This window comes from Cheilinus undulatus, linkage group 23 (genome assembly GCF_018320785.1).
Source record: "Cheilinus undulatus linkage group 23, ASM1832078v1, whole genome shotgun sequence".
Lineage (NCBI taxonomy): Eukaryota > Metazoa > Chordata > Actinopteri > Labriformes > Labridae > Cheilinus > Cheilinus undulatus.
Genome location: NC_054887.1, coordinates 29609237 through 29635159, shown reverse-complemented (window position 1 = coordinate 29635159; position 25923 = coordinate 29609237). Strand labels below are relative to the sequence as shown.

The following is a 25923-nucleotide window of genomic DNA, read 5'->3' as shown; positions in this document are numbered from 1 at the left end:
TAAATCAATTGATCTAAGTATATAAGCATACTTGGATCATTCTATAAATCAGTCCATGGATCTCAAGGATCAGAATTTTTTGGGATGTGATGGAGTAATTAGGAAGCTTGTTACTGTCAGTAGATAAAATGATGTGGTTTTCTCTCCTCAGGGTGAACACTCGTCTCCTCCGCTGACTCCACGCTGAAGCTGAGCGTGTGCAGAAACAAACCTTTAACAGACACCACAGCAACAGAAACAGAGGCCCTCTGCAACAAATACTTGATCGTTGATTGTCTTTATCATCTTAAATACATTGTCTACAATGTTTTGGTGCAATTTTGACAGTGTGCAGAAGTTTTTCTGATGGAGTCATTCTTCTCCTAAAGTGCCGTCTTATGAAACATAAAGTAGAGAAGATTCTTACCTGATTAGTTCAGAGGTTTTGTATCAGACAGTGCATCAATGACGACGCTCAAACAGACTGAGTGGGAGAGATGAGACTGCAGCATTACTCATGTTAACTCTTGGACCACAGCGCAGACTTTTCCTCAGGTTTTCCACAGTTTGAGCTCTGTTGGGGGGTTCTTGGAGGGGGTGAGGTGGTGCCTGTGCGGGGGGTGTTTGAGTTGATTGATGGCAGCACAGCTGATCTGCTCCCAGTCGTCTAACAGCTGCTGAAAATAGACGCAGAGAGAAAGCAGGAAGAGGAGATCCACTTCAGAGCTCAGACTGGGACTGGGAGCGCTGCAGGGTCGGTCATGTTTGATACAAAGATCTCATCTGGGATCCACATCAGAGTTTACTTCCTTCAGGACGGATTGGGTGGTTTACTGGCACTGTTGCTAAGGTTGTTAGCTAAACCTGGCGTTGATTAAACAAACAAGACTTCCTTTTCTTTTGGACTCTCATTTGTAGTAAGAATGTGAAGCAACCTTGCAAAAGGCATTGAGCTTTCTTGGACTAAACCAGCCACTAATGTGCACGATGTTCTCCACTGTCTTAGTAATCACAGCTCTGCTACATCCACGACATTTTTGAGTTGGGCCTCATTTCAAACAAATTCATTTGCCTTCAGATGAATGGAAGCAATCTAAACCAAAGACCAGCCAACATCAGTCCTTTAGTCGTCTATTTTGAAACTACAAAGTGTCTTTGTCACAGCCAAGCAGGAGTCAACTAGTCTTTGTTTCCTTCCGGGACCAATTAGAGAGCACTTTACTAACACATCACAGATTCCAGTCTGCTTGTAAGTGTCCCCATGCAACACTAAGGCCAAAGATGAGCTAATGATGCAAACATTTAACAATGCAGTCCATGACTCAGGCAAGAGCAATCAAACTATAGTGGTGAAAAAGCCTTTAGTCTCCTAGTTTGAGGCCTTTTCCCTGTTTTTAGCTGTATGTCTATTTCTATTGAAACACTCAGATAAAGTTTCAGCTAGAGTCAGATGTCTGTTTTGTGTTCTTGTACAGTAAATGAAGATAAAAATGTTTAAATCTGCAGAAAGCAGAGCTAGAGGACATAAAAGTGTGTGCAGGAAACAGCATGAATGAATGTGTGTCAGTGTGAAATATTCCCTCTCTCTCTTTCTCTGTAATGGTTTCCATGTGTTGAAGCAGTCAGCTCACAAGAATGTCCAGCTGAAGCCAGGACCCCCCCCCCCAACTCTACACATGTGTCTGTTTGTCGCTCTGTTTGAATCAACTCATATTGACTCATTCAGTCCCGCTTTTATTTATTTACCTCCAATAGTGTGTGGTCAGCTCCATGTGCATTTGTGTGTTATTTATCAGAAGGACCAGGATGGCTTGAGATGGAACATTTAGTTTTTGTTTATATTTATTATTTCTGGGGCAGGTCTTATAGCGTCTATAGTCTGGCATCTCTCTTTCCTGGTGGGGATTTGTGTGTAAATATGAGTCTAATGTCTTGTTTTGACATGCATATGTAGCTGGTGCCTATTTCAAACTTTGATGTAAGGCTGTCAGCATTCATACAATAACTGCAATCAAATAAGATCTATCATTAGTGCATTCATTTATTAGAACTGTAATTAAATGCAACATCATCCTGCAGCTAAATGGGCATAGCACAGGGGGGCAAATGGTACTGATTACCCAGGCCCACAGTAGGAAGAGGCCCTTAAAAAACCTGCAATGAAATTTAGTTTTTCTTAGTAATAAGTGTCATCATGAATCTAAAGTGACTAAATGAGTCGCCCAATAGACTGAAATTTGTTTCAAATAGAGTAATATAGCATACTAGGGGGCCCCTATCCCTCCCTTAAAAATGTCCAAATGGTTTAGTCAAACGCTGCAAACTAATGCATGTAAATTTGGTTGAACATTAGTAAAAATACTGATCAGAAATTGGGAATTTATTGTTAAAAAATACATTAAAATTCATAGATATCTGTAAAAATGACACAACATTTGTTGCTCAGCTAGCTGGTTAAGGGGGGCCTTATGTAATTGTCTTTCTGTGGTGCTATGCCCCTGCCTCCAACACATAATCAGTTCCTCCTTGGACAATGTGGACATTAGTGCAAAGTGCTCTTGTTATTCTGCATTTACAAGCAAGATATGAGCATAAGGCCCAATGCTCTACACCAGTGGTTCTCAACTGGTCCGGCCTCAGGACCCACCAGTCTCTCTTACCACCGATCATGACCCAAGTTTTCCAAGAAAATGTCAACAACGCTTAAGTTAACTGAATATGTTGCCATTTAGAGCATGATTGGACCAAAACACCTGATATAAAAAGAAAAGGGACAAAACTTTTAATTTTATACCATCTTTCCATATCATTCTTTGTCAATTTTTGCCAGTTTTTCAGAAAACTTGTGAAATTATGCCACTATCATTGGAAAAGTGGCCATTTATTGCAAAAAGAGGAGATAAATTAGTTGAAACATTGATCAAACATTTAAATTTACCCAATTTCACAGTAAAACAGGGTAAAATAAAAGGTATGGATGCATGTCCCAAAAGGACTTCAGGACTTTTGCCATTGTTTTTTTTCCAGACACCTATCTATGACCCACTGAAAACTGCTCCGTGACCCACTTTTGGGTCCAGACCCACCAGTTGAGAACCAATGCTTTAGACCTCTCACCTCCAAGACTTGCTGTGCACATTCTTGGGGAGTGGACGTTTAAGCAAAGTTTGAAGAATCTCCTGAAAGTGTTGGTTGAACAGATCCATTCCCAGGACCCACCACCACATCCTTAAAAAAAGGGATCAAGACACAAATTTCCAAAGTTTTCCAAATTTATTTGTTGAAAAATGATCCCTTAACGCATTCTTGAGATATTGTATTCACAAGAAAGAGATAGACATGGAGCCCATGTATCTTGACCTTTGACCTCCAAAATAAAATGAGTATATCCTGTTTTCTGGATGTCCAAACTTACTTTTCTGGATGTAAGTTTGGACATCCAGAAAACATATAGCCTAGGGTCACTGGTTATCAGTGGAAAGAGACACAAAAATGTAATTCCTAGACATAAAATATTTGGTCATTTTTTTGTTTCAAGTAACAAAATTTGCCGGCAAACGTCTTTACACTGTCTAAAGTTGTAAATGTACATCAAGTTTTTAAAACTTTGGAAGTATCAGACATTTTGAAAACCTCTATGCAGTGTACAAGTCAGTGGACATTTAGCCATGTTTGCCTTGATCACTGATCATGTATCAGTCCAGGACCAGCAGCTGTGAGCCTGTAAAAATCTTTACTTTATCACTAAAACCTCCCAGCCATCATCAGAAGCACAAACATGACCCCGTCACTGAGCAGACCATCAGGGAACAGAACCAATGCTGTGACTCTGGTTTCTGTTTTCATTCTGAGCGGCTCAGCTGTTTTTAACTCGGGCTAATTAGTGAGTTTTTCTGTCCAACTGCAGATCAGCGGGAGGGTCTACACACCGGCTCCCCCCTCTGCCTCCTCCTGTGAGCTCATGTTTCTGCAGGAACCATGTGGCATTATAACACTCCTCTGGTCATTACTCTCATTTAACCCAGCAGCACAAACATCCAGCAGGAAAGCTCTAAAAACACCCAAACTGTTAAATTCTCAGACTGACAGTGTGCTACATGTCTGTGTAAACAATTTGACTGAAAATTCAGGTCTACTTCCTGAATATGAGCATAAGGCCCAATGCTCTACACCAGTGCTTCTCAACTGGTCCAGCCTCAGGACCCACCAGTCTCTCTTACCTCTTACATCCTGAACTAATCACCCTGCTGTAATAAAAGCTGACAAAAAAGTGGCTTAAAATGAGCTGTTTGCTGGTTTTCAACCTTTTGTTCATCTATCTGATGTGTAGAATCTGTAAAAAAAAGCTCCTGCAGGGGTTGCAGGTTTAGCTTAAACTTCAAACACTACAGATTATCCTCTGCCTTTCCTTAATGTAAAATGATGAGTTTCATGTTGAACTTTTTTGTGTGTGAAAAAAGTGTCAGCAGAACTTTAGTTACCACTGTAGTCCATGCATTGCACATGCATGTTATTACCCATCCCTGGTTGGGATTGCTGCACAATGTAAATGTGCAACACTGATGACAGACAGAGGCCAGTGGGACAGTGAGTAGTGTCTTACAGTGATTGCCTGGTGTAGTCCTCTGCAGAGGGATGACTGTGTCAGAGGTCAGGGGTCAGAGACTGTGTGTGGCTGCAGCTCAGAGGTCAAAGGTCAGGTTCATGGTGGATGAAGTAAGCTTTAAGATGGAGACAGACGTCTGCAGATAAAAACAGAACAAGGACAAGCAGCTCATGACTGAACTTGAGTTTGATACTTCAGTAAATACACTGAGTATATAAAGGTTTATAATGCAGTAATTACAGAAATGCACTCTTTATAATAACAATGATAGTAAGCTGAATTGGAGGAATTAGCATCTCTGAATTTTTAAAATAGATTGTTAAGATGACTGAGTTTCAAGCTTGTTCACTAGTTGTGAAGTTGGGTTGGATTTCAGCCAATAAGGCTGATCATATCTTGATCAGCTGCTCACTGTAGACATCAGGATGAATTTCTGATATGTTTCATAGTCGGGACATTATCTAGTCTCCCAGAATGCCTTGTTAACCTCTGGCAAGATCTGAAAATTCAGACAGTAATCTGCTATGATGATATTATGTAGTTTCATTAATGCATTATGGTCCGATCAGACGCAGGTGCAGCCATGAAGTGTTAGAAGCGGTGCAGTAAAAATAAGCATTTTTTGGGTTAAGTTCTGGGTGTAATGCTCTCAGAAGTAGAGTGGGAGAGTGCAAGCCAACTGCAGTTGAGAGACTCATTCTACCAGTAGGGACAACAGATGAGAAGAGTCAAACTGAGTGCATACGAAAAAGCTGGAGCTTTAGAATTCTCTTGAAAGTAGAAAGAGACTCTGTAGATCAAATGGAGTTGGGTAATTCATTCCACCACTGAGAGGCAACAGAGGAGAAGAGTCAAGCTAGTGACGCTGTATCAAGAACTCAAAGGGAAGCCCCATTTCAAACACACTAAAAATGCTGGGTTATTTTTAACACCCATATGCAGGGTCAGTGCTGCCGGGTAGGTTTGACCCAGTGTTGGATTAGACATAGTGACCTAGCAAAATGAGTTGCTTAATGGGTGGGGGAAGACTCTAAACTCAGGGTGCATCCTAGCTCTGTATCTGTCTCTTTACTTTGGGTACTACCGGCTGGAGGGAGACCTCCAAGAAGACCGATCTGGAAGTGCTGTGGGATCCCCCAGAAAGAGTTGGAAAGTGTCGCTGGAGGGAGGGATGTCTGGGTTGACTTGCTCACCCGTCCCACTGTGCCCCATCCCTGCCATTTATTAATTTATATACAATTTATTTTTGTATTCTCACTTTTACTTTTACATTTAGATTTTTACCCAACAACCTGGTCATGATTACCACATTTTTGGGTTAAGCCTTTAACCCAATCCCACTGTGTTAAAATAACTCAGGATTGGGCTGGTCCTTTTTGAACCCAGTGCTGGGTTCCATTGGGTTATTTTTAACCTATATCAGTTTTAAGAGTGTAGAAGAAAATTTCACCACTAACCCCTGTTTTAAAGGGCAACGACAGCACTTAAAGATCAAGGAAGGGGTAAAATGGTAGGTTTAGGCCAATTCTTGCAAAAATCCCTCAAAGCAGTAGATAAAAATGCAATTTCACCTGAAATTGCGTTGGGATGCTGAGAGCTGAACTGTGGAAGAACTGCTGAAAATAGCTGAAAAAGCAAAAACAAATAAAAACTAGATATAAAGCATAAAAATAGCACAAAAATAGCATAAAATAGGTAAGCAGCATAAAATAGCTGAAAATAGCATAAAACATCCCTGAAAATAGCATGAAATAGTTAAATAGCAAAAATATAGCTGAAAATAGCATAAAAATCCCTGAAAGTAGCATAAAATAGCTAAATAGCACAAAAATAGCTGAAAATAGCACAAAATATCTAAAAATGGAAAAAAATAGCTAAATAGCACAATAGCAGAAAATAGCATTTAAATAGCATAGATAGCTTAAAGGCAACTAAAAAATAGCTAAAAGCATAAAATGGTTGAAAATTGCATTAAAGCTGAAGAATGCAATACCTGATCAGTGAAAATGTAAAAATAAAAACCTTTAAAAAGAGAGCCATTCAGATTGTTGTCTCAAGATTTACACTTAAGCACATTGTTTTATAATACAAGAAGCTGAAGAGTATGATAGTAGAATAGTGAAAATAGCTCAAGGAATGCCAAAGTTATGAGGAGTTGAAGAAAGTGCAGATTTTTTAAATTTTACCGTGTTTAACATTGTTAAAGTAAAATATTTTGAAAATTATAAAAGTTAGAAATGAGAAAAGTCATAGCAGTCGAATGATGAAGAAACTGAATTTATCAAAGTTTAAACAGTGTCGATAGGACAAAGTATGAAGGAGGAGATAGCCGGCACGAAAGAAAAATAATAATAAACAAAATGGCTGACGCTGAGTAAGCATCCACAAAAGTGTAGATGCTTACTCAGCATCCCCTCTAAATATTGCCCACAAGATAAGGGATCTTTGACCTTGTACCTCTGTTGTCCATACAGTTTATCCTAGAGTCAAAGTGGACATTTGTACAAAGTTTAAGAAGATCCCTCAAGGCAATCTTAAGGTTTTCAGTACACAAGCCAGGAGTGAAAATTAGGCCCTTTACCTTGACCTTTGACCTCTAAAATCAGTGCATCCTTGAGTCAAGGTGGACATTCTTGCAAAAGTTAAAGAAAGCAAAGTTGGACATGACTGCAAGTCTGGTTTTTTTTTTCATTTTTTGTTGTTTTGCCTTTACTGGAGAGACAGGACTGTAAAAGACACGCAGTAAAAGAGCCATAAGCCGGATCTGAACCCAGGCTGCCTGTTTACATGAGGTGCAACCCGACCACAAGGCCCCAGAAATAACTGTAATTCCTGCAAAAAAGGTGCCCAAAATCACTTCTCTCTGCAATTATGTGCTGAAATGTCTCATGCCGCTTTAAAGGACGGCCCTGGCTGTTAGTGTGAGTCGTAAATGTGCCACTGAGCGCTGTCGTTGATGGCTGGAGCTGTTTGTTGTCAGACTGACAGTGTGGAGCTGTCAGACGGCTGAAATCAAGAAACAAACGCTCCATCTGTTGCTGCTGCCAGCTGCTCCATGCTCTGACTGCTGCACACTCAAACACAGCTCAGCGTGTCACTCCTTAACACTAAACACACTAAAGATGATTTTCATCATTGATTAATCTCCTCTTAAGTTTGCCCTTTATCTTTTATTCATGACTCTAAAAATGTTTAAAATGCTAAATCCTGTTTCTAAATGTTTGATTATGTGCAGATTAATATCTCAAACCAAAGCAAACTCAGTCAAATCAAAAGTTAATCACTAAAACAAACTGACTCCAGCTAATATTTAGTTTAAGAGCTTAAAACATAACTGAAAACATGTTTTTCGCTGTGATGAAATGTGAGCTTGTTGTTGAAGAATGTAAACTGGACGAACAGGACGTTCAGGTGCTGGAAAAAGTGACCCAACAATTCCAGCTCTACTCTGCTTACAGACTTTTTCCAGAGTTTTCTGTTGTCTTCTGCTGTCCAAGGGGGCCGAAGGAGGAGAAAAAGTGCTGAAATCAGAGCAGAACTATTCACTCATTAGACCTGTTTCCATGTTAAAACCCCTCCACTAATGCTCACTGTTTGATATGCAGGAAAGCTCTGGAAAAAGCTCATAGATGGACCTTGATTATTTAGAGTTCAGCGATAATATTTAAAGGAGATTTCATCTGACCCCTGAACTTTAAATCTGTTTCAAACTGATTTTAGGAAACTGCCTGTGACTGTGTGATCTGCTGACTGTCACATTGCTGCCTCATCGTTGAAGTCAAAACAACAAACGTTCAGTCTTGTTACTGCCGTCCCCCCACTGTCATATGGTCTGTCCCGGCCTGAAGGGGTGAGGGGGTGAGGGGGGTGGGGTGTGAATGCTGGCTGTGTGTGGGAGTCAGAGGGAGAAACCGTGTGTATGTGTGTCAGCTGTCGTCACAGTTGGTCTGAAGCATCCGAGCCAACAGCTGGACGGTCAACAGATCCTGGACGCTCCTACACACACTCATGTATGCTAACAGGAAGAACATTCTAGTTAGAAGTAGCTGGGTAGAATCAAGTTAAACTAATGTGTGGGACAGGAGGTGTAGAACAACTAAAACATGAGACCCGTTTTTACATAGTCTGGGATCTGGATGTTTTCAGCAGCTACATTTATCCTGCAGCAGTGAGACAGCATGTAATGTCTGCAACAGAATCCATTATGAATCAAAGTGCTTTTCTTAGGAGTTTTTTTTTGTCCTTTTAAGTGTAAGTGTTTATCATAAAACCTGATTCATACTAATATGTAAAACATGATGTCAATGACATGCAACAAAATAGTAAAGCAAAAAAGTCAACATAATAAAAGGCACCATAGCATACTGTAACGTAATGTAACAAAAGGCAACATAAGCCATAACATCCTGTAACATAACAAAATGAAATCAAACTTTACGTAAGGCAGCATAATCTTACAGTACATGATAACAAAAAGCAAGGTAATGCCAAAAAGTCACGTGACTAAATGTTACAGAGGACACTGAGACTTAAGGAAACAAAAGCAGTGTTTAACAGAAAGCTACGTGACATAAGGCAACATAATGTAACAACAACACAACACAAAAGACAACATAAGAAAAAGCAAAGTAATGTGTTGTTACATAATCAAAGAAAGTGTGATAAAATGGCGATAAAAGCATCATAACAAAATGTAACAAGTTGTAGTGTAACAACAGAAAAGTCAAAATAGTAAGCGTAACTTAATGCAATGTAACAACAAAACCAAAGGCAGTGTAATGTAATGTAACAGAAAGGAACTAAAGGCAGTGTAATGTAACAAATAAACATAAGGCAGCTTAATGTAATGTAACATAAATAAACTAAAGTCAGCGTAATGTAATGTAACATAAGGAAACAAAAGGGAGCAGAATATAATGTGACAAGGGGAACTAAGTCATAGTAATATTGTGTAAAATAAGGAAACAAAAGTCAGCGAAATGTAATGCAACATAAAGTAAACAAAAGATTTTGTAATGTAATGTAATGTAAGGAAACAGAAGGCAGCGTAATGTAAGATAAAGAAACAAAAGTCAGCGTGATGTTATGTAACATAAGGAAACAGAAGGCAGTGTAATGAAATGTTACATAAAGAAACAAAAGGCATTGTAATGTATTATAAAAGAACAAAAGGCGTTGTACTGTTACACAAAAAATCAAAAGGCAGCTTCATGTAATGTAAGGAAACAGAAGGCAGTGTAATGTAATATAAAGAAACAGAAGGCAGCGTAATGTTACATAAGGAAACACAAGGCAGCGTAATGTAATATAAAGAAACAGAAGGCACTGTAATGTAATATAAAGAAACAGAAGGCAGTGTAATGTTACATAAGGAAACACAAGGCAGCGTAATGTAATGTTGCACAAGGAAAGAAAAGGCAGCTTAATGTAATGTAAGGAAACAGAAGGCAGCGTAATGTTACATAAGGAAACAGAAGGCAGTATAATGTAATATAAAGAAACAGAAGGCAGCGTAATGTTACATAAGGAAACACAAGGCAGTGTAATGTAATATAAAGAAACAGAAGGCAGCATAATGTTACATAAGGAAACAAAAGGCAGCTTAATGTAATGTAAGGAAACAGAAGGCAGCGTAATGTAATATAAAGAAACAGAAGGCAGCGTAATGTAATGTTACACAAGGAAACAAAAGGCAGCGTAATGTAATGTAAGGAAACAGAAGGCAGCATAATGTAATGTTGCACGAGGAAACAAAAGGCAGCTTAATGTAATGTAAGGAAACAGAAGGCAGCATAATGTAATGTTACACAAGGAAACAAAAGGCAGCTTAATATAATGTTACATAAGGAAACAGAAGGCAGCATTATGTAATATAAAGAATCAAATGTCAGCGTGATGTTATGTAACCTAAGGAAACAGAAGGCAGTGTAATGTAATGTTACATAAAGAAACAAAAGGCATTGTAATGTAATATAAAGAAAAAAAAGGCAGCGTAATGTAATGTTATATGAAGAAATAAAAGGCAGGGTAACGTATTGTGACATAAGGAAAAAAGGGTGGTGTTATGAAATGTATGATATAAAAACTAAAGGCAGCATAATGTAGCATAAGGAAATGAAAGGTAAAATGTAACAAAGGGTTACCTTGTTTAAGGCAGTCAGGTGAGATGTAACAGTGTAACCAAAGGTTTCATAAGATTACATTTTTTTTTCACTCAACCATTTGGCCTATTTTTTTTCTTGAGACTGTTCTCTCGCTCTGTACTCTCATTGGTCAACTTTATTTACATGTCAGAGGAAATCGTAGAAGCAGAAAGGAAAATCAAACTTGTTAGACTTTCTGTCAGGCGTCTCAGTTGTGGCTTTGACTGCTGTTTACTATGACGTGCTACATGGGGATAAAATGATGTTTTAAGCCAAAGGGTCCCAGAACCCCACGACTGCTGGATCAGGCTACAGTTGTGCTCAAATTACACCAACATAAACAATACAATCAGCCATGGCAGCTGTGGATCAGTGTGTTTACTGTCATTTGAGGTCAGATCCTGCATTTGAAAATCAGATTTGGCAGATTTAAAGATTTAAGTGTTGATGTTTAAGAATGGTTTACAGTGTGTTCAATGTGCACCACTCTCTCGAGGATTTCCACCTCCAGCTGTTGGCTGGAAATGCACACTTCAGTCTTTTATAGGTCACAGGTGTATGTGTCTTTAAATAGCGCTGAGTTTCGGTGGAGTTGAACACTCTCGGGGTTTGTAGGGATAAACACAAACACACATTTATTCAGCTGTTGTCCACCTGCTCTATGTTTGTGTAATTGATCCAATCAGCTCTGAGGCCAGGCTTTTTCTTTGTGTTGGATCCAGAATAAAGTAATTACTGTAAAATCTGGTGTTCAAGACAACTTTTGAAACCTATTACTCAATTCTGAGAATTGTCCTGTCATTACCTCATTGTCGGGTTGTCTCTGGAAGCACGATTTATCTTCCTCAGCAGGTCAGAGAGTGTAGAATGTCTCGTTGAGTGTGTTCATGAGCTGATAGCGCTGAACTCCTCTGACTGTGACGCTATCGTCTCTGTGCCGCTCTGTACTCGGTACTGATGAAGAGCAGGAACTCTGCTCGTCTGCCTCACTCACAAGCACATCCAACTCAAAGAGAGGCTCACTGCCCCAACCACACACAGGATATACACTGGACAAAAGTATTTGGCCACCTGACCATTACAGCAAAAGGGGCTGTAATGACATTGTATTCAAATAAATCTACTTTAATATGGAGTTGCAGCTATAATAGTCTCCAGTCTTCTTGGAAGGCTTTCCATTAGATTTTTGAGTGTTTCTGTGGAAATTTGTGCCCATTCATTCTGTAGAGCATTGAGGAGGCTAATTGGAACACCTGAATTCTATAATTAACAGGTGTGGCCAAATACTTTGTCCACATCTTAGCTTGCTTGTCAACCTTAACTGGATGACTGGCTCAAAGAAAACAACTGGAAATAAACTCCTGAAAAGTGTAAATACTGTCACATTAGGTGGGGGTTGTTGGACTTTAGTGAGTCATTTTGTACATGCACTCCTAATAGATAACAGAAACAGTTTATCTGAATATCTGAATATCTCTATGAAGCCGCCTGCATTTCTACAGTATCTTGATATAACTTCAGTTATATTGCTAAAATATCTACATAGCTACTGTAGCTAACATAGCTGAAGCTAATCACACAAAGCAGCTATATGCTATAGATAATATAGCTACATAGCTAGTATAGCTAACATGCCTAAAGCTAAGCTCACAAAGCACCTATGTAAGCTATGTAGCTATAGATAACATAGTTTCATAGTTAGCATAGCGAACATGTCTGAAGCTAAGCTTGCAAATCAGATATGTAAGCTATGTAACTATAGCTAATACAGCTACATAGCTAGTGTAGCTAACATAGCTAAACTAAGCTCACAAAGTGGCTATGTAAGCTCTGTAGCTATAGATAACATAGCTACATAGCTACATAGCTAGTGTAGCTAACAAGGCAAAAGCTAAGCTCGCAAATAAGCTATGTAAGCTATGTAGCTATAGATAATGTAGCTACATAGCTAGTGTAGCAAACATGGCTGAAGCTAAACTTGTAAATCAGCTATGTTAGCTATGTAGCCATAGCTAACATAGCTACATAGCTAGTGTAGCTATCATGGCTGAAGCTAAGATTGTAAATCAGCTATGTTAGATATGTAGCTATAGATAATATAGCTACATAGTTATCATAGCTAACATGACTGAAGCTAAGCTCACAAAGCAGCTATGTAAGCTATTCAGCTATAGATGAAATAGCTTTATAGCAAGTGTAGTCAACATGGCTAAAGCTAAGCTCACAAGCACCCATGTAAGCTATGTAGCTATAGATAACATAGCTATATAACTAGTGTAGCTAACATGGCTGAAGCTAATCTCGCAAATCAGCCATGTTAGCTATATAGCCATAGATAACATAGTTACGTAGCTAATGTACCTAACATGGCTAAAGCTAAACTCACAAAGCAGCTATGTAAGCTATGTAGGTACATTATCCACTTAGCTACATTTAGCTTTTGTTATGTGGATGAAGCTTATGTTGCTAAAGCTTATTTATCTGCATTGGCTTATTTTGTAACATTAACTTTGTTGCTACCATAGCTATTTTAGCTGTAGCTTTAGCTAACAATGCTAATGTGAGTCATTGTTTGATTTTTAACACCTGTAGCAACTTGGCTGATTGGAACACCAGAATCCAATGATTAACAGGTGTAGCCAGCCAATAATTTTGTCCATATCTCAGCTTGCTTGTCAGCCTTGACTGGGTGACTGGCTCAGAGAAAACAACCAAACATTACACCCGGAAGGTGTAAATACTGTCACATTAACTGGGGGTCATTGGACTTTAGTGAGTCATTTTGTACATGCACTCCTAACGGATTAAACAGTGCATCTGACAGAATATGCTCTATGAAGCTGCCTGCATTACTGAAGGGTCTTGAGATACTTCTAGTAATGAATTGATGCTAGATTAACAATAATGATTGACTGATTGATTGATTGATTACATTAGTAAATTCGTACTGTTCTCCATCTTCAGAGTTCAGACCGACTTCATTCTTCCTCTCTGTCCTCATCCCTTGTTCTTCTCCATCACTTCCTCTCTGAACCCATTCTTTTCTAAATGTCACGGCCTCTTTCTGTACAGACACTCTGCATCTCCCAGTCAGGACTCCTTTTGTTTTCTCAGATTGTTTGTTTGGTAACCATGGCGACCTCGCTCTGCGCTGTTAGCCTCGCAGTGAGGCGGGCATTGGTGAACAGGACGTGTTGTGTTTCAGACAGACGTGTTGTTGTGAAGCTCAGAAGCTGTTTGGATGAGCACCAGAGTCCTGTCGAGCCCTTACTGTTTTACTGCTGCACAGTACGGTGGCCCTGCAGGGTCAAAAAGTCACATGAGATCAGCAGTTTATACAGCTGTTCTGTTCAGGATTTTTTGCTACTTTCTAACAATGATTACTAAGTACTGAATGATAAAAGTTTCTTTATATCACTAAAATCCATGGAAACCAAGCCAAAAGTTAATAAGAGCTGATAACCATTTACAAAAGAATCAGATCTTTGACATTCATAAACTAGAACTTCTGCCTGGCTTTTTATGCCTCCAGAACAGTAAAAGTACAGTGGTGGTAAAGTGGAAAGGCTGAAGAAGTTTCTGATCTTTACCTTTAACCTGCAAAATATATTGACTTTGTCCTTGAGTCAGAGTGGACATTTGTACAAAGTTTATAGAAAATCCCTCAGCATGAAGATAAGGCCCAATAACCATGCTCTTTCAGCTATGACGTTAATTTCTGACAGCCACTCTCACAGACTGTTCACCTGAGATGCTGTAGATGTCAGGATGGATATACGTGTTAAAACATTCTAAATGGAATCAGATTAAACTTTCATTTAGGGTTAAGGTAAGGGTAAAGGTCACGGTTAGGTTACCAAAGTTAAAAGTTAAAAACCCGACATGCAAAACCAGAATTCAAAATGTTTTATCAAGCTTAGTAAACAGTTTGCTTACTGGAATGCAAATATATCTTACAAAGCTCCTTTAGCTGTGTAAGCTACGTAGGTATGGAGCTATGTGGCTAATGGAGCTACTCAAATAACAAAGCAGTAGCGCAAGCTATGTGTTTATGTTATTTGTGTAGTTAAGTTAGCTTGAGCTACGTTTGCTAAAGCTGATATTACTAAAGTTTCCGTAGCTATGGATAATGTAGATGCTTAGTTATCATAGCTTAATGGCTAACATAAATCCATAAGCTAAGAGATATGTTATCTACATAGCTACATTAGCTCTAGCTATGTGTGCTGAAGCTCATGTTGCTCAACTTAACTTAGCTATAGAAATTATAGCTACATAGCTAAGTTAGCTACATGACTAACATAGCTAACATAAGCTAACAATGCAGCTATGTAAGCTATGAAGATACGTTATCTACATAGCTACATTAGCTATGTTTGCTGAAGCTTATGTTGCTCAACTTAACTTAGCTCTAGAAAATATAGCTACATAGCTAAATTAGCTACATGGCTAACATAGCTAACATAAGCTCACCAAGCAGCTATGTAAGCTATAAATGTATGTTATCTACATAGCTTCATTAGCCTTAGCTATGTTTGCTGAAGCTCATGTTGCTAACCTTAACTTAGCCATAGAAAACATAGTTACATAGTTAATGTAGCAATATAGCTATTGAGTTAACTTAACAAAATGGATAATATAGTTAACGTAGGTGAAGCTAAGCTCACAAAGCAGCTACATAAGCTATGAAGATATCTTATCTGCATAGCTACATTAGCTATGTTTTCTGAAATTCATGTTGCTCAAGCTAACTTACCCATAGAAAATATAGCTACATAGCTAAATTAGCTACATGCTATGCATGTACTGTATGTTATCTACATAGCTACATTAACTTAAGCTTTGTTTTCTAAAGCTCACATTGCCAAAGCTAACTTAGCTATATATAACATAGATACATAGCTAACATAGCTAATGTAGCTAACATGGCTAAAGCTAAGCTCACAAAGCAGCTTTGTAAGCTATGTAGGTACAATATCTACATAGCTACGTCAGCTTTAGCTATGTAGATAAAGCTAATGATGCTAAAGCTAACTTAGCTACGTTGACTTATGTTGTAACATTAATTTCCTATCTGCCATAGCTATTTTAGCTGTAGCTGAAGTTAAAAAAGCTAAAGTGAGCCACTGTCTTTCCATTAGAAATGTATCATCAGCAGTCAGACTCCTCTATCAAAATCTAATTCTCTCATTTGGGCAACGTCAGAAGAAAGTTCCTTGATGAGTTCATGAAATATTTTGATCACAGGAGAGATAAACGTTCGGCCAAGTAGCCTTTGCCCTCTGACCTGTGATCATCATACATTAATCAATACACATGAGTGGATGCTTATACAAAGTTTGGCGAAAATCCAATCACGATTTTCTTTATATATCATGTTTGCTAGGTCTTGATTTATGTCCTCTAAAATCTAATCAGTTTGTCTCTCAGTCAGAGCTGATATTTGTGCAAAGTTTAAAGGAAATCTCTGAAAGTATTCTTGAGAAAGTGCATCTGGCTGAGACAGATGAAGGGCTTGAAGCCCTGGCTTTCACTGGTACAGAAGCATGACTACAAACATGTTGATAAAACATTAATGGGGATTATACAGTCATTTTATTTTGTAATTCCACTCCATTTCCTCTGTAGATACTGACACCTGGCCTTGTGTGCTCAGTGCCTTACTCGGGGAAAGTGGAAAATGTGACGCTTCCTCAACAAAACACTTTTCCGTGATCGTCAAACCCAACTTAACTTCTGTGACCTTTTCCTCCATGAGGTCTGATGTGTGGAACAAAGCAGGAAAAACACAATGATCTCCAGTTCATGACCTGAGCCTGCTGCAGGGATCAGACAGACTGGGTGCAGAGCTTTCAAAGTTATGAACACAAAGCTGGTCGAAGGCAAATATCCCTCTATCTGAGATGTTTCTGATTAGAAATAAAAGCACTTGTTGATAAAATCCTGGCCTATTTTTGGGTTTCTGTTCAGTAAATCTGTTCAGGATCGGTTCATGTTCTAGCTGATCTGAACAGAAAGGAGAGCAGAACAAACAAACCGCGCAGCTCCTGTTTCCTGGGGAAAGATTACAGTGTCGCTCAATACACACTTCCCCCCTGAACGCCGGGACCGGACTAATCTCTGGAAACACAACTTCCTGATAGAGCCGGTGTGAAATCATATTTTCCTGCTGTGAGCTCATGTGTCTGTTATTCACAAACTCAGAGCGGTGCTTTGTTGGTGTTTGATGACTGATAAAGTCCAGGAGTCGGTTTAAATGCAGATTTTAAAGGTCAGCTGAAGGTCATGTGATAAAACGAGTATGTGCATTTGCAGTTTTTAAACTATGATTTCATCTATTAAGGGGAAAAAGCTGTCCAAACCCAACCGGCCTGGTGCAACAAAGTAATTCTCCCCATAAACCAAATAACTGGCTGTTCCACCCAGGCTGGCAACAACTGCAAACAAGCGTTAGCAATAACTGGCAATTAGTGTTTGACATCACTGTGGAGGAATTAAGGCTCACTTGTCTTTGCAGAATTGTTGAAATTTTGCCAAATTGGCGGGTTTTCCAGCATAAACAGACTGTTTAAGGTCATATCACAGCATCTCAGTCGGATTTATATCCAGACTTTGACTAGACCGCTCCAAAACGATCTCTGTGGGAGACAAACGGAGTCCCTTACAGCGTTTATAAAACTTGACTGATGTCCTTAAGTTTTTGTGGCTGTTTCTAAGGTTAGTTTGGGAGAAACAGTTGACCCCAAAAGCCTGGTGTAGAGCATTGGGAACCCCGATTCCCAAGAAGAAGGAGTCAGAGCTGAGCCAGTTTTGTGCCATCTCACTGCTGAATATGGAGGGAGAGATTTCTTTTGTATGATGGCACAGTTATCCAGTTATTTAGAAATGGATAGATTAATACACAACAGTGTCGAAAGCAGGGATCCAAGGTTTTGCAGGGTTCATAGAACACACAATCATGGCTTGACACCAGATTCGGCTAAAGCAGGTAGTTAGACGTAGAATTTTTAGAGCTAGCAAATGCGTTTGGGTCAGTACCTCATGGTCTTATCTGGAGGATGTTTAATTTCTTCAGACTGTCAGAGGCGGTGCTAGGCCACTCCAAAACCTTCGTTTTATTTCCTTAACCCTTTACCTACAGGGTCTAAAAATGGCGAATTGGACATATTTTGTTATTATGGCTGTAAGATAGTCAGGAAATGCCCTAAGTCTGAGAGCTTTGGTCCCTTTTCCCAGGAGTACTTGAACTTGACTTTTCAACATCTGGTTAACGATTATTGCACATTATATGGAATTGTCAGCAGTTTAAAAGAAGAAAAACACAAAGCGGATTTGTTTTTCATGGCTTTTATGAGAAAAAAATTTGTTATTGCTCATGAAGTTTTGATTTGACATTTGAAATGTGATCCTATACATGTTTAGAACAATCACCAGTCATTTTTGAGTCTAGGACTCTGGGTGTGCAAAACACAGTGCAAAAGATAACTACACACATAGGTGAAAATTCGTGCAAATGAAGGTGGAAAATGCATTCTCAACATTCTCAAGTAACATATTGTTATTGCACATGACAGAAATTGCACAAATTGCACAAATGCCACTATCTAACGCTACTTTTTGAAAACAAAACACCACTCTCGCTCGCTCTCCTTTTACTCTCTTCTTTCACTCTCCTTTTCTCAGTTGTCTTCTGCCAAAGCTGCTGTTTTTGCGGTGCTGTTCGACATTACCGTAATATATAACACACATCATATATTGCCGGAAAGCACAGATTCTCAGCTCTCTGTCAGAGTTAGAATTTTTTACATTGAGCAAACTTTCGAGGAGTTACAGTGTTGAGAATCCATGTAGCAGTCTCGCGATACTTCTGGTGTTTTGCTATGGTGTTTTGCTATGAATGCTCATGTCATATGGTTGTGAGTACTGTAATGAAGCATATATGTCCGCATGCCCACAATTCTCAGCTTTCCAACACCGTTGGAATTTTTCTGATTGAACAAACTTTGACAGAGTTATGTTGATAATACTTCGGACCTATAAAACACAGCGCCGGCGCCGGCTCAGTAGATAAAGGGTTAAGCCTTCAGAGATGGACTTGCTGGTGTGCTCTGGATCATTGTCCTGCTCCATAACCCAAGTGGGCTGTAGCGGGATTTTCAGGTAGAGAGCAGAATTCATGGTTCCATCAGTTAGAGCAAGTGGTCCAGGTCCTGAAGAAGCAAAGCAGCCCCAGACCATCACACTACCACCACCATGTTTGACTGTTGGCATGATGTTCTCTTGATGAAATGCTGTGTTATTTTAGTTCCAGATATAATGGGACTCCCACCTTCCAAAAAATGTAACTTTTGTCTCATCAGTCCACAGAATTTTCCCAAAAGTCTCGGGGATCATCGGTATGTTTTTGGTTAAATGTGAGATTTCGATTTCGATTTCAGGGGCTTTGTTTCTTATCTGTTGGCATGTGTTGCTTTCTGAGATCTTGTAGCCTACTTCACTTTGTCAGTCAGGTTCCATTTAAGGGATTTCTGGATTCAGCAGGTCTGGTAGTAATCAGGCCTGGGTGTAGATAGTGAAATTGAACTCAACTTTCCAAAAAATGTGGTTAATCACAGTTAATTCCTGGTTTAACGAGGGGCAATTACTTTGTCACATAGAGCCAGGTTGGTTTGGATGGCTTTTGTTCCCTTAATAAATGAAATCATTACCTATAAACTGCATTTTGAATTTATATGCAAACAAAAAAAAAAAAAGAAAAGTAAATCAGGACCAGGGAAAATCCTTTTTTGCTGCATTGCATGAGCAAAACATCAGGATAAAACTTCAGACCTCAGACATCTCAGCCTGAACACAAACATGAAACTTTTATAAAGAGATCTCTTGGTCAGCTGGAGCTGAAAGTTAAACTCTGTGTAGAGTTCATGTGTTGAGTTTTCTCTTGGGTCTTTATTTTTCAGCCAACAATCTGCAGAAACATGATTTATGACTGTTTCCTCTCCTCCGATTGGACGATCCATCAGAAACTTTAACCCAAATGTTCCTCAGAGGAAGCATGAGGTTTTCATCGCTCTGTTTAAATACGACAAAAGCTCATGTGTTGAGGAAACAAACTCAAAGAACTCGATCCAGGTCTGAGCGTGGACCAGGACCTGAGTCAGTTCTGGTTTGTATCACCTTTGAGTTTCAGCAGAAAGAAAGCGTCATCAGAGAGACTGATTTTTCTCCTGCATGTTTATGTAGTTCTGATGTGTGGGTGCGTGCATGTGGTTCCTATTTGGAGTGACCTCATTCCTCAGACGGTGGCCGATGACATCATCCTGCTGTCGATGGATGAAACTTTCACATTAAGAGAAATCTCCTGACACACCAAATATAAACAGCGTGAAGCTGTGAACTTTTATTTTGGCGAGCACATGTGGAACAGAAAAGGAAACTGGGTCAAAAATCAGCTGATTAAAAGAAGTTTTTACAGTCAAGGTGGAGGGAATCTAACACCAGAGGAGGAATTACCAGTTCAGCACAGGCTGGAAGTGTTTTGATAAGATGTTACTGATAGTTTACTACATCTTCTGTTCAGGGGGAAACACTGCAACAGCTGTGAGGTTAACTTTGGTGAATTTTACGTCATAGATTCATGCTCCCCAGAGGAGGAATCCCTTTAAATTTCATGCTTTGCTGATCTTTCAACCTCCACCCTAAAAAAAACAGTTTGTGATGATTGAGCATAGACCCACCCCAAGCAATAATAATAATAATTAAAAAAATCAGTGTTAAAATGTGCATAAACAACCCAATTTCCAAAAAAGTTGGGACACTGTGTAAAATGTAAATAAAACAATGATATTCAAATCTTCTAAACCCATTTTGTATTCCGATAGAACATAAACAACCTATCAGATGTTGACACTGAGACATTTTACCATTTTATAAAAAATATTAGCTCAGTTTGAATTCGATAGCAGCAACACATCTCAAAAAGTAGGGACGGGGTGGTACCTGATACTAAGTGGACGGTAAGTGGTACTAATGAAAAACAGCTTGTGGAGCTTTTTGCTACAGATTAGTTGAATTGGCAACAGATCTGTGACATGACTGGGTATAAAAGGAGCATTCAAGAGAGGCAGAGTCTCTTAAAGGTAAAGATGGGCCGAGTTTCACTGATCTCAGAAAAACTGGTTTCAAAAATGGGAACAATTTCTTTTTTTTTTTTTTTTAATAGCAAGACTTTGAATATCCCTCTATCTACAGTCCATTATATTATCTAAAGATTTAGAGAATCTAGAGAAATATCTGTGTGTGCAAGGGACAAAACAGAAGGTGAGTATTAGACGCTGGTGAGAACAGACACAGTTCTGTACTAGAAATCACTGCGGGGGCTCAGGAACTCTTCCAGAAATCGTCCGTTTAAATAGTCGGCCGTGCCATCCACAAATGTAAATTAAAGCTGTATCATGCAAAAGAAGAAGCCATGCGTAAAAAGGATCCAGAAACTCTGGATCTCTTCTCTGGGCCAAAGCTCATTTGAAATGGACTGAGGTGAAATGGAAAACTGTTCTGTGGTCACATGAATCAAAATTTACTTTTCTTTATGGAAATTATGGACACCTTATGCCGTCGACATGACACCGTTGTTGACCATTCGAAGTTCTGCATCGAGGGAACGTGTCGCTCTGCAAATCACCGCCATGCTGCTAGGAGGTTGTAGCTGTGTGTGTGTGTGGTTTCAGAGGGGTCACATCCGAATTCTTTGTCTCCCGGTCACAGTAAACAATGGCGACCAAGGTGGAGCAGGTGTTTCTCTCTTCAACTTGATCCATCGTTGAAACACTCGCACTGCTCCACAAAAACTTTAAAAATGGCGGTGTTGCAGGAAGAAAGACCAGAAAAAGCAACTGCCGGAAATTACGTTTTGAGCGGACCAATCACAGCCCTTGCGGTCCGCGTCGCCATGACGTGTAGTTAGGGTTTTTGGAGTTGCACATCAGGCTACGGCGTAGGGGTCCTCATCGACACAGAGGGCTACGTGTAGCTATGCTGTGGACGCGACGCGGAAGCATAAATCAAGCTTTATCAATTGGACTTAAGAGGAAAGGGAGCATCCAGCTTGTTCTCCTGGCTCAGCTCTAAAGCATCTCTGATGGTATGGGGTTGCATTAGTGCCTATTACGTGGGCAGCTTACACATCTGGAAATATCAATGCTTAAAAGCAGAGAGAGGTTTTAGAGCAACATATGCTCCCATCCAGACAACGTCTCTTTCAGGGAAGGCCTTGACTATTTCCTCGAGACAATGCTAAACCACATATGACATCCATCACAACAGCATGGCTTCACATTAAAGGAGTCTGGGTGCTGAGATGGCGGGCCTGCAGGCTACATTTTCACCAACAGAAAAGAAGGGGAGCATCATAAAACAAATGATAAAGAAGACCCTACCCTACAGAGAATCCTACATCAGACAAGAACGGGACAACATTCCCACTTTTTTGAGATGTGTTGCTGCCACTAAATTCAAAATGAGCTATTATTTTTCATTAAGATGGTAAAATGTCTCAGTTTCAACACCTGATATGTTGTTTATATTTGTTTGACTAAAATATGGGTTTATGGGATGGTTTTATTTACATTTTACACAGCACCCCAACTTTTTTGGAACTGGGGTTGTAGCAACAGAATAGCTTCAATATCTACAACACAACTAATAAAGAACTTCGGCTTCCAGCAGCTAAATTGGAATAAAAATACAGCCCTAAGCCCAGTTCTGACCTGAATATCTACAGCAAAAGCTAAAGGGAGCAGATCCAACAGCTGAAGCTGACACCACCAGCTGACTTCCTCTGTGGATTCTGACTTTTAATGTGGGAATTATGAGCCAGCCAAGATCTCTCTAACAAGCACTAACATGTCCTTATTTACCCTCTTTATTCCTCCATAGACTCTAAAGCTATTGTGGATGGGAACCTGAAGCTGATCCTGGGTCTGATCTGGACCCTCATTCTGCACTACTCAATCTCCATGCCCATGTGGGAGGATGAGGACGACGAAGATGCCAAGAAGCTGACCCCCAAACAGCGTCTGCTGGGATGGATCCAGAACAAGGTGCCCCAGCTCCCCATCACCAACTTCCACAGAGACTGGAGGGACGGCAAAGCACTGGGAGCTCTGGTGGACAACTGCGCTCCAGGTGGGTTAGAAACTGGGACTGTGAGATCACTGTGGGAGGGGTCTTATAAGTTAATGTTCCTAATCAGCTTTGTTCATCAGAGTATTACTACTGACCAAGAGTTACTGTTTAGATACTCTCAAACATCAGAGAAGTGGCAAGTTCTGATTTATTTAAAGGTCTTTGTGTGCGCTGCCTTCAGGTCTCTGTCCAGACTGGGAAACCTGGGATCCTACTCAGCCAGTGGAGAATGCCAGAGAGGCCATGCAGCAGGCCGATGACTGGCTCGGAGTGCCACAGGTAACCTCACCTGACATTCTCACCTTTGACTTAATATAATAAAAACAAACACAAAACAACACTAAAACACATTACAAATAAGCAACAAGAAGTCACAGAAATGATAGAAATCACAAAAAAAAAAAAAACAACCCACAAACAAACACTGGAATACTTGTGACATTAAATTCAACATTTGTTATTAATCAGTTCAGATACTGAAATAAGGTATTGCATCATGCTCTAATATATAACATCTTATTGTTTCCCATCTTCTTTAGTAGTATCATAACTCATCATTTCATATTGCATTGTTTAGGAGTGACATTCTGTTTAATTGTAACACATTGCAGTGTGTGCCATTAGATTGCATTGCATCGCATTGTATGGTGCTGTAATTCTTGTATTGTACCTTATCATTTCATATTGTTTCATATCTTATAATGCTGTATCATATTGTGTAGTATATCATTTTGTATCTTATCGTATCATACTATTTTATGTCATATTATATCACATATCGTTTATCTTTTCATAGCGTATTGTATATGATATCATGTCCCAATATAACATATCATACTGTATTGTTTCGAATCATTTGCATCGTGTCTTATAGATTCATATCTTATCCCATCATATTGTATCTATCCCATGGTGATGCACAACATCAGATTGCATTTTATCGTATCGCATCATATCATATCGCATCGCATCCTATTTTATCATATCGTATCGTATCACATTGCATCTTATATCGTATCGTATTGCATCGTATCACATCATATCAAATCGTATGGCATGGCATCACATCACATCGTATAGTATCGTGTCCCGTAGTATCGCATTGTGTCTTATCATACCGTATCGTATCAAATCGCATCGCATCGCATTGTATCGTGTCCCGTCATATTGCATCGCATCTTATCATATTGTATTATATCGCATCGCATTGCATCGTATTGCAACGTATCATACCCGATCATGTCCTATCATATCCTATCGCATCATATCGTATCTATCATACCACATCGCATCGCATCTCATCGTACCGTATCGTATCGCATCGAATTGTATCCTATCCTATCCTGTCCTATCGCATCGCATCGCATTGCATCATATCGTATCATATCCTATCAAATTGCATTGCATTACATCACATTGCATCGCATCACATTGCTTTGCATCACATTGTATCATATCATATCATATCATATCATATCGTGGTGCGTTGCATTGCATTGTTTCACATTGCATGATATTGTGCCATATCGTAGCTCAGGGTGTCACATGGCAAAGTGTCGTGTCTTGCTATTCTGTGTCATGTTGTTTTGTATCTTATTGAATTATATTGTATCATATTGTATCAAACGTAGCGTATTTCAAACCTCACAGATTGTATCCTATCAAAAGTCATGTACCGTATTAATGCAACATATGGTACTGTATTGTATCATATTGTATGTGTGATATCATTTCACAATGTGTGGTACTGTATTGTATCGTATCTTACTGTATGGTCTTGTCTCACATATAGTAGCGTATAAAGCTCATGGTAACACATCACATCGTATTGTGTGGTATCATGTTCTGTGGTATCCAACATCACAAATTTCATCCTATTATTTGCGTTGTATTGTGTGGTGCTGTGTCTTGTCATTATGTCACGTCTTGTATCGTATCATATCAAATGTATGCTTTAATATCAAACATATTGCCTCATATCAAACAAATCGGATTGTATCATATTAAATATAACACTTCATATCATATCAAACGTTATGTATCGCATTATATTGTATCATATCATTTCACAATGTATGGTACCGAGTTACATCATATCATAATGTACTCTATCGTGTTATATCATCTTGTTTCTGTCCTATCTCGTATTATTTTGTCTCAAATTATATTGTATCTCAAACAAATTGTTTTGTATCAAACATATCAAATCAACGTAACATATTTGATCATTTTATTGTAATGTATTGTATCATACTGTATCGTACCCTATCATGTTGTTCATATTGTATCATACTTGATTATATTATTTTGTGCCATTTCATGTTTTATTGTGTATAATCCAATTGTCTTGTTTTATGTTGTGTCATTTTCTAATGTATTGCATTTAGTCTGTCATATAGTAAAGACATTTAGAAGTGATCAGTCTTTAAAATATAGGGCAGTCTTGGCTCTCAGGTAGCCTTAATTCCTTGAAAATGTCCTCATCTATCTTTTTTTAATCAAAAACTGTATCAAATAGTGGGGCAACAGCATTATTTGTCATTATTTGTGTTCCAGTTGTGGTCCTGCTCAGCTCCCACAGGCAGGAACTTTGCTCTTAATGTGTTGAATGTCGGTCTGGTCTATTTCCAGCGTGCACAGTGATCCTTCAGCAGCAGCAGTTTAAATTAGCAGCAGAGCCGAGCAGACAAACACAACCTGCAGGATCAGACGATGAAGGATGGTTGAATTGTCAGTTACAGACATTAAGTCAGACTTTCCATGTTTAGAGAAGGTTCACATGTTGAACTATGGGTGATGAATGGTTTCTAGAGGCTACATAAGGTGACTCAGATGGTTTTATATTAATGAGAAAAGCAGAGACAGATGACTTAGTTTTGTGTTTACTATTATCAGGGAAAAGCTAAGTTTGACATTGAACAGATGTTTTATGAGTTCCCCGCTGCTAAGAATGTGTTTAAATGATAAATTTAGATGTTCTTTTCTGATCAGTCTGCAGTTTCTCTTCCTTTA

General features: G+C 39.1%; 1 protein-coding gene across 6 annotated transcripts in view; it reads left to right on the top strand.

The window, feature by feature from the left end:
* Positions 1-25923, top strand: part of LOC121505703 (filamin-C-like) — a 77359-nt gene that overhangs the window by 5098 nt on the left and 46338 nt on the right. For all 6 annotated transcript variants that reach the window (XM_041781221.1, XM_041781220.1, XM_041781219.1 and 3 more), the window contains exons 2-3: positions 22663-22911; positions 23093-23190. In XM_041781221.1, coding sequence (XP_041637155.1) covers positions 22663-22911; positions 23093-23190 — 347 coding nt within the window. The remainder of the gene's footprint in view (positions 1-22662; positions 22912-23092; positions 23191-25923) is intronic.